This window comes from Cynoglossus semilaevis, chromosome 4 (genome assembly GCF_000523025.1).
Source record: "Cynoglossus semilaevis isolate Cse_v1.0 chromosome 4, Cse_v1.0, whole genome shotgun sequence".
NCBI classification, from domain to species: Eukaryota; Metazoa; Chordata; class Actinopteri; order Pleuronectiformes; family Cynoglossidae; genus Cynoglossus; species Cynoglossus semilaevis.
The window spans coordinates 1,293,431-1,302,863 of record NC_024310.1 but is presented as its reverse complement, the minus strand read 5'-3'; the positions used below and the strand labels follow the sequence as shown (position 1 = coordinate 1,302,863).

General features: G+C 42.9%; 1 protein-coding gene across 4 annotated transcripts in view; it reads right to left on the bottom strand.

Annotated features, from left to right (window-relative positions):
- Nucleotides 1-9,433, bottom strand: part of kirrel3b (kirre like nephrin family adhesion molecule 3b) — a 135,268-nt gene that overhangs the window by 45,007 nt on the left and 80,828 nt on the right. For all 4 annotated transcript variants that reach the window (XM_025054872.1, XM_025054869.1, XM_025054870.1 and 1 more), the window contains exons 2-3: nt 8,739-8,888; nt 4,094-4,243 (exon numbers count right to left, since the gene is read on the bottom strand). In XM_025054872.1, coding sequence (XP_024910640.1) covers nt 4,094-4,243; nt 8,739-8,888 — 300 coding nt within the window. The remainder of the gene's footprint in view (nt 1-4,093; nt 4,244-8,738; nt 8,889-9,433) is intronic.

Sequence of the window (9,433 nt, the reverse complement as noted above, 5' to 3'; positions counted from 1 at the left end):
CCCCCCAGCGTATACCGGTCGATTCCAGACCCCCCCTCCTTCATCTCTTCCAACGTTAATCACTTTGATTAAACCGAATGACTAAAACGTCTGCTGTTCCGGATTTTTCTGGATGCCAATCCTGCCTTTGTGACGCCGTGGTAAAACTGAACCCCGTCTGCAGAGTGAGGATGATTCCACACCTGAGCACAGTTGGTGCTGTTGTGTCGTGTTGTGTTGTGTCGTGTTGTGTCGTGGAGCACAGATGCATCGGTATTATCCGTCCTCCCTTCTGCTGCAGCAACGCCGAGGCGAAGGCAGCGAACAGTCTGTCTGAAATAATCACGCAGCTGTTGACACGTTTGATGATATCGAAGGGATTGTTATCGTTACTTCTCATGTTTGAGGGAAAACGACAGAGAAAATCACGCCTTAGTCATAGGAGCTCCTTAAAACTAGATTTTAGATTTAGTACTTAGATTTTCATGTCCTGCCCATCAATAGACATATTGACAAGTAAACACCATATCAACAAAAAAGTTTTTTGTTTTTTTTTACCCGGGCCAGGGAACAGAAAAGTTCAGCGGCGGCATTTGTTGAGAAATTCCTGCCCAACTATTGCAACCTATGTGTCTCGCGAATAAAAAAACCCAATTATTTGCGAGTAATTCCCTCCGGTCTTGAATTAGCAACAGTGTTATCTTATTTTGTAAACCCTGCCCCCAAAGTTCACTTTCATTACCAGAGCGATAGACGCTGGATCCTTGAGAAATAATGAATTCCGAGTTCTCCACAGAACGGGCTGATTCAGCGCTGCCACTTGGAACGACATTAACAAAGAACGCCCTTGGGCTCTAGTGTGTGTATATATGAATAGTGTTCATCTTGAAGGGAGGGTCCAAAAAAACCATTGACAGTGTTGTAACAATGGAGATATCTTGTACACAAAGAGCCTTTTAAGTGACACAGCAGCCAGCACAAAGCCAGAGCCAAGAGTGCCTGTTATGATCAAAGGAGCGTTGAGTGGTTCACCCTCGCATCCTGCAGCTGCATCTGGAGAACAGTGAGTCTAATGACACACCTGAGTGACCCAGGGAAACGGTGGGATAAAATTAGGTCAAATATGAGCGTAATTCAATGAGAAATACCTTTATATATGTACACATACACAACATATATACACACATATATAAAGCTTTATATATGTACACATATACACACAACATATATACACACATATATAAATATATATATATGTGTGTCAATATATGTGAATGTACATCTATATTTACATACATACATATTTAAATATATGTATGTGTCAATATATGTACATTCACATATATACACACATATATTAATAATTGTATGTGTAAATATATATGTACATTCACATATATTCATATATGTATGTGTATATATGTACATTCACCTATATTAATATATGTATGTGTAAATATAGATGAACATTCACATATATAGGCACATATATAAATGTATGTATTTGTAAATATATATATACATGCACATATATACACACATATAACTACATGTATGTGTAAATATAGATGTACATTCACATATATACACACATTAATATATGTATGTGTAAATATAGATGTACTTTCACATATATATACACATTAATATATGTATGTGTAAATATAGATGTATACATTCACATACATACATGTGTATATATGTATATACTCATTCGTGTGTTTTTCACATTGCAGTCTGAGAAATTGTTAAGTATTTTGTGTAATATTATGAAACGTGGAGCGGTGGTTCGTGCTCTGCCGTGAGCTAAAGACACGCTACACATCTTTCAGAGTCTTTGCGAGTTTTAAAAAAAGAAGATTTCAACCATTAGTTTCCACTGACGTACGTAGCTTTAAGACACATTAATTAGTGACTGCTGAAAAGTGAGTGGTTTAAAGTCAGACAGTAGGAAAAAAAAAAAAAAATCCGATAAAAGGACGGAGCGTTCTGTGTCGCGGTGACAAGTCTATAAATGACAGCAGTTTTTTTTTTTTTTTTTTAAAGTACCGACGACGACCGACTGGATGAAGCTCTCCTCCTTCTCCAGCCAAAGATCTCCATCAAACACAGACCTCACAGGCTTTTAAGCCAGTGATCTCTAACTAAAGGTGGACCAATAGGAGCACAGGTCTGGTGCGGTGCTAGCCTGCTGCCAGGGATATAATTAGCCCCGGGGGTATTTTCTTGGACCTGAAACCCTCTAATTCTCTTCCTTCATAAGTAATTCAAAAGACCTTGACTCACGGCGGCGCGAAGGGCGAAACGTCGCATCACGAAAAACGTTGACTTAACATTTAGTTTCATTGCGAGTGATTTCGATATATATAAAAATATGAATTGAAATATTATAAAACTATCTAAATGTTTCATCGTCGAGTCCATTTTGATTTATTTTATCAGGCCTTAAAAAAATAACAATTTTGTAAATTAGAGTAAACATGTTTTCTATAGAATAACATACATATTTCTCAGACAGTTTTGAACGGAAACCTGTCAAAGTTTTTTTCACTTCAGTTCTGACCTTGGGTGAAAATCGGCACCAATCACTCACACCAAAGGAACTCTCTGAAGAAAAGACATCAGGAAGAGGGTTTTTATTTTATAAAAGAACTTTTTATACTTGCAGTGTTGGATAGATTTGTGTTGTGTAATCCTTCAGCCAATCAAAAGTCACAGGGAGAAAAACCCCCGTCTGAAATGGCTGCAGAGAAGTTCAGGTTGATATTGACTTATGAAAGATGGAGAGGCGAGTTTTAGATTTATTCTGCTGTCAACCTGGGGAAAAAAGGCTGGCTGTGAGTGTGTGTGAGTGAGTGTGTGTGTGTGTGTGTGTGAGCACGCACACCAACACACACACGTTTGTAGGGCCAGAGCTGTCTTCCAAGCCAATAGACACACTCTGTCACCACTGGCAAGTAATTGACAGCCTGGAGTTTGCAGTGACAGAGGCCTTGCATATATTTCCTCCATTGCCTTTTGTTTAAGGCGGTCTGGGTTTCCACCTTAAGGAACCTTCAGAAGTCACCGCGATGTGTTCGCAACTGACTGTGGAAAGATTCACCACTCGAATTTGTTTTTGTTTTCTTCCAAAAACTGCTAATTACTTATTTAAACGAGTAGTGCCGGATACTACTATCCAAACTCAAGTACTGGCAAATGGTTTCTCCTTTTACCGTAATTATTTTGAGGAGTGACTTCAAGGTTTTGCCAAATTAGCAAAGTGCAGCAATAAGGTGATTAAAAAAAAACAAAAAAAAACAAGCATCATGAGCCCTTCTTGTAAATAAGCTGCTTACATGGATATGTTTTAAATTAAAACAGCAAAAAAAAGTCTTAGTAGGAATTAAGATTGTGTGAGTTTGTGCGTAGGTGATTTTTCACCTCCAGGTGGCAGGATTTCTGTCCAAATTGTGGCATAGCTAACAGTGTTTATGATCTTTTTCTGATCTCTGTGTGAAGGTTTCTATAACGACTCCCTCACACCTTGTTCACCAGAGAAATGCTGCCATTTGTTCTTTCCCCTCTCCGCCGCTGCATTCTCCCGTACAAATTGTTAGTTTCACTTTTCATTAGGATAAATCAATACCGTGAATTAGTCGGCGTGGCGAGGATTGCCGCGTTGCAAACAAATCCACCTCTCTCCTCGCACCAACACGTTTCACTTGAATTTCCTTCCCTCTCGTTTTTTTTTTTTTTTTTTTTCCTCATTTACTCTGCACTAACTCAGTTATCGCCCGCTCTCCTGTCGAGGAAGGTTGTCGAAGGCAACGAGAAGCAGCAGGAAATTCAAAAGGCCCAAAGGCGAGGTGTAATTGAACGGCTCTTGTTAGCCACTGGAGCAGAAAGATACACCAATAAAGTTTAATTAAGAGCCTGTAACCTCGCAAACTTAGAATAATGAAAAAAAAAATGGAGGCTGCTAATGTCAGACCAACACTGGCTGACAAATGGAGGGAGACGTGATGATGATGATGATGATGATGATGATGATGATCAGAGGGTCAGAGTCGTCCAAACAGTCGTCGTCGTGAATGGAAACCAGAGTCTGATTGTCCCTTCACGTTGGACTCACCTAGCACAGTGAGACGGGCAGGTCGTGACCTCATGGCCGCCTGGACAGCCTGGCACTCGAACACGGCGTCGTCCATCAGCTCCACGCGCTGTATACGCAGATGATGCTCCCCTGAGCCGTGGTCGCCAATGACCGTGTAGCGAGGATACCCTGCAGCACAGACACAAAAAAAATCTCCTTTAAAATCTCACTTTTCAAAAGACAGGAAAAAAGGTTGAATATAAAAATACATATTCTTGTAGTACACGGTAGTACTACAGCAGTTCAATTACCAGAGTCCCTGACATTTCATTACACATTAACGATCAACTTGAAAAATATGAAATAATATATAATGTTCATTGTAAATTTCTTTCACATAGAAGGAAGCTTTCCAGTGGACTCACCACCCGCAGGAAGGTTTGGTACGGTGCAATGTGATTTGGGTGGCGATTGCTGCCCCCGCGACCCGGTAACGGATAAGCGGATGAAAATGGATGGATGGATGGATAGAAGGAAGCTGGAATATTCAGTGGCGTCTTTTACTGCATCTGTAAACAGGAGCTCAAGTGTGGCAGCTTTTACTCTTCTCTGTGAAGTGATTTATGGTTTAATAATGTAAAAAAACAGAACAGCATCCAGGAGAGCTGCACGTTTACACCAGTGACACCTTTTCTCTCATCGTTGAATATCTGCGGCGCCATCATCAAACCATTCATTTCAAGAGTGTTGGGAGGAGCGAAACTCCTCGGGGGCAAATAAGTGGGAAAAGAATGTGTTTTACTGAGAGTCTTAGTGAGGTATTTCCACGGATTTGGAAGTGTTCATTTTCACTGATTGCCGTTGTGTAATTACACGGAGAACGTGTGAAACAACGTCTGCCGGTAAATACTGCACTCCAACATGAAAGTGTTTTCTAAAGATAATCCAGAGATCTTCAAATAACTGACGCTGGATGTGGCAACAGTTACTATCACTTTCTTAAATTATTTTTTTTCTTTTCTTTTCCCAAGAAAGAGTTAAAATTAATTTCTCAGTAATTGCCGGGCAGTTACTCATGTTCCACTCGGTGAGTTTTCAGAGACGGGCTACTGTAGTTCATGCATTAGTGCTCAACAAGCTAGCTTTAAAGAATGTGATTCCAATGAAAAAACAAACAAACAAACATATACTTCTAGCTTCACGTCCAATTACGGCGCTTCATTTGCTTCATTGACTCCAGCTGCCCATTAATAGAGCATGACGTGGGCTCATCTGATGCTGGTGGGGTGAGTTACGGCCGATTAACCCCCTCGCTCCGTTTCATCCTCCTATATCAGTGCCGGGACAATAGGAAGAAGAGGTTGTAAGAGTCTCAGGGTTAATAGAGAACCGGTCACGACAAAAAAAAAAAAAAATCTTTCAGTGTTAATATTAACCACTGCTGCTCACAAAGAGATTCCTGTGATTCCAGGCTCCGAGTCGCCGTACGACACGGGAGGCTTCATTATTTGGAACAAGGTCGCCGACAAATAATTGTGCTTCCGTTCTACGTCGATGATGGAATTCTAATAATTCCACTGCGGCACGCCGTGGGGTTAATAATCACTGTGTCGTCAGTGGTGGTGCGACCTTGATTTGAGTCTAGCGTTAGAGATAGCGCTGCGACAACTAAAAAAAAAAAGAGGAAAAAAACAACACTTTGTGTTTGTGATTGTCTCAATTTAAGTCTGGACACATCTGGATCCACAAACACAGGATCCGGTCAATTACCTCGTTTGGCCTGCAGGGGATCTAAGAATAATTGCTCCTTGTGAGGGTATGGAGGTATGAAGGCATGAAGGTATGGAGGCATGAAGGCATGAAGCCATGGCTCATTTCCAGTTTTCACAGAGTTGGCGTCAGCGTTGGAGCTGTTACCGTTATCATCTCGTTTACCGTACGGTGCCTTGATCACGCGTCATGTGACCGTGATCAAAGTGACAGGAACTATAATGGAACCTATGAAGACTAATCACCGCTGTGCATGTGATGTTTACCTGAGGAGGAGCATTGATCTCAGGTCTGGGCAAAATTCACAGACTGGATGTGTGTTACCTAAAGCAAACAATGTAAAATAGGCTCATTAAGGAGTAATGGATCCATCAGGGGAAATGGATTTGACTGGAGGCTGGATCAATGCTCTGTGTGTGTGTGTGTGAGCGCACATAGGTACACAGACACTTAAGGCGTGGTCTAGTGATTTATAGCGTCCTACCATGTCATGTTTCATGCCGTGCAACCACAGAGGAAATTAACCAGGTTGGCTACATTTGTAAACAGGTGACCGGCGTTCAATTAGCTCTCACCAGGGACGAGGCTAACGCACCGAAGTGTCGCCTTGTTCTCTCCACAGCTCGTCTCCATATGGCGAAGGTTCAGGGTGGTAGGTAAACAAACACGAACACAGAGCTCTCTCTCGTTGTTAGCGTTCTCCTGCGCGGCGGTTCAAGTTCTGCTTCCTGCATAAATTCATGAAATTGACTGATACGGCCAGAGCCGCTATAGGGTTACTTCACTTCCCCTTAATTAGAGCGAAGAAGGCGTGACACAAAGGAACGTCAATAGGCACAGATAGGAATCACGGGCTTTTGTGCTGTGATTCCACAGCCTGAATGGTGGAAGTGTTCTCTGGGTCTAATCACCGTCTCTCCTGAATGGAAACAGGTCCCGGGCGAAGCATGCCACTGCTGATGCAAGCGCCTTTCTGCGGCTGAATAGCTGAGCAGACTTATAACATTGAGATGCGGCGTGTAACGTTTGTTCCGTTGCACTTTTTATGTATACAGCTGCCACTTTCCTGTGGTGGTGTACATCTCGGCGTGGATGTACCGTCAGTCTTTTACTGCGGCGTGCGTTGCTTGTTTATAGGGATGAGTGATAAAAAGAGGACAGCTGTGGGTTCTTTTTATATAGAAAAAAAAAAGAGAAGTGTCATCCGTCTCAATAGAAGGCACTCAGCCCCTGTTTGGATCGTGCGCCTGATTTCAGCGACCTATCTGCTTCTCACAGACGGCTTCTGCGTCTCATAAAAATAAATGAGAGAGAGAGAAAGGATGAGGGAGTTGAAGAGGGGGTCGGGGGAGTCAGTGAGGGGACGGAGGGGGGGGTGCTGGGTGAGACAGGTGATGGCAGGACTACTGCACTCCATAGGTCTGTAACAGAGCTCTCCCGTGTGTCGTCGTCATAAAAATATGTATAAAAATTATCCTTTCTTTCCTGAAACCAATAAAAAAAAAACACCACAGTCCATGTCTGCAGGTTCTCTCCCCCTCTCCTCCCCTCTCCTCCCCCTCCCTCCCTCCCTCCCTCCCCACTGTAAGTGCCTCGCTCCTGCCGTGGAAGGAGACTCCAAGACTGCAAGAGCATTGTTTACTGCAACCTCTTAGCCTCGCCTGGACCTGATAAGGTCTTAGTCAGGGAATTGGATGGCTCGGCCGGGGCTCTGTCAGCCACTAGGTTTAATTACAGACCACGTCAGTGACAGGGAGAGGGTCCGCTAAGAGTGTTTGGTAAAGGTCGGTGTGTAAAGACCCTCAATCTCTCGGGGAATACATGTTAAATCATCTCTGCTCGGGGGAGATTTTTGGAGATTTAAAGTACGGCCGCGGCTGGATATTGGAACGCCGCTCCTTTGTCTGTCCAATTACGGCGACTTCGTCATCGTTCTCAGAGAGGACAAATGTAGAAGTCAAAGGTACAGAGTCTCTCGTCTCCGTCTCTGTTGTAAAACCGAGTCTGTTTCCGCATACGTTTACGGTCATTTCAATAAACGATGTGGGCTCGTCTTCCTCTATGGACTCGCTCAGTGCTTCAGAAGGCTGTAAATGTTTATTTAGGGGAGGGGCTTGTTGTCCTCAAGGTCAGGAACATCCATAATTGATTGGTGGAACAACAGGCTGCACCATTCACTTTAACTCCAAATTAAACAATTAAAGCAATTAAGAACGAGAGGCAATATAATTAGAGGAAGACGGCAACTCCTGAAAACAACACGTGGAGAGGCTGGAGCCACGGGGGGGCGGGGGGGGGGGCTTTTTAGCATCTAAAATGTTTAATGACAGGAACTGATATTTCTGAGAAAAAAAAGTGTATTTGTTTTTAACTTAAACACTGGAATTTAATCATTAAAATGGATATATGAAAAATTTAAAAATACTTTTTTTTTTTTTTTTTTAGTGAACAAGCTCAAAATTAAAAGCATTAATTCAAATCTAATCCATGGGTCAGATGTGGGTCAGTACCGGGCCCCGGGCCAGAAGTCTGACCTACCCGGATCTACGTAATCTCAAGATCTGACAAAGTATTTCAATATAAAATCTCTCTATAAAAACTCTAAAAAGAGGACAGTCTGTGACCACTGACTGACAAACAACACTCTCTATAAAACTCTGAAAGTCTGTGACCACTGACTGACAAACAACAACAAAACATTTAAATCACTGTTTAATTTCTAGACTGAATAAAATATTTGCTAGAAAATCTGAATATTTAGAGACAGTCAGTGTATTTTATTCTGTCATATGTGACCATACGTACGTCAGCGTGCCTTGGTTTCTCAGGTGACACCTGACATATGGCACTTCAAAGACACGACAGATTGTAATTAATCAAAGGACTGAGCGTGTGGATAAATGCTGCCTCTTACCAGAGAGGTCTCTGCCAACTCCTAACGCCAGGCCATCTTTGATCCAGAGGACAACGCCGTGGTAAGCAGGGATAGTGCAGGGCAGTGTCACGGGTTGGCCGGCCACCACCACCAGGTCCTGGGGTTGTTGGGCAAACGTTGCCTCTGCGCCTTTGGAGGGAACCAGAAAAGTCAAATTTAGGTCATACATGAAAAAAAAAAATTACATTTTATATAGTCAACACAAAGGGATAGAGAAAATATATATTCACATTGTAACTACTGCCACTCAAACATCTTCACATATTTTTTTTTTTTTGCCGGTACAGGAATAGAGAAGCGTCGGTGCATCATCACCACCAGGAGTGAATAACATGCCAGCAGACTCAGCTCAGGTCCATTTATGGAGGATGGCCCTGTACAGATGGGCTCAGTCTGCCCACACCAGCCGTGGCAGATAACACGGCCCGGTCTGCCAACAGGCCTCCAGTGGCGTGCGTTAAGTCAGGTTCACACCCATGTAGTCCAACTGTGCAGCTGCTATTAGCTGCACTCATCTCCTGCATGTGCAGGGAGAAAATGGTGTGCTGTGAACTCCATTAGAGGCTGAGGGTGTGTTAATGGGGAAGGTTCCAGTAGGGGGGGGCGGTGGGGGGGGCGACAAGGGGTCAGTTCTGTGGATCAGAGTGGTACAAAGTGGGGCTGATGTGCAGCTA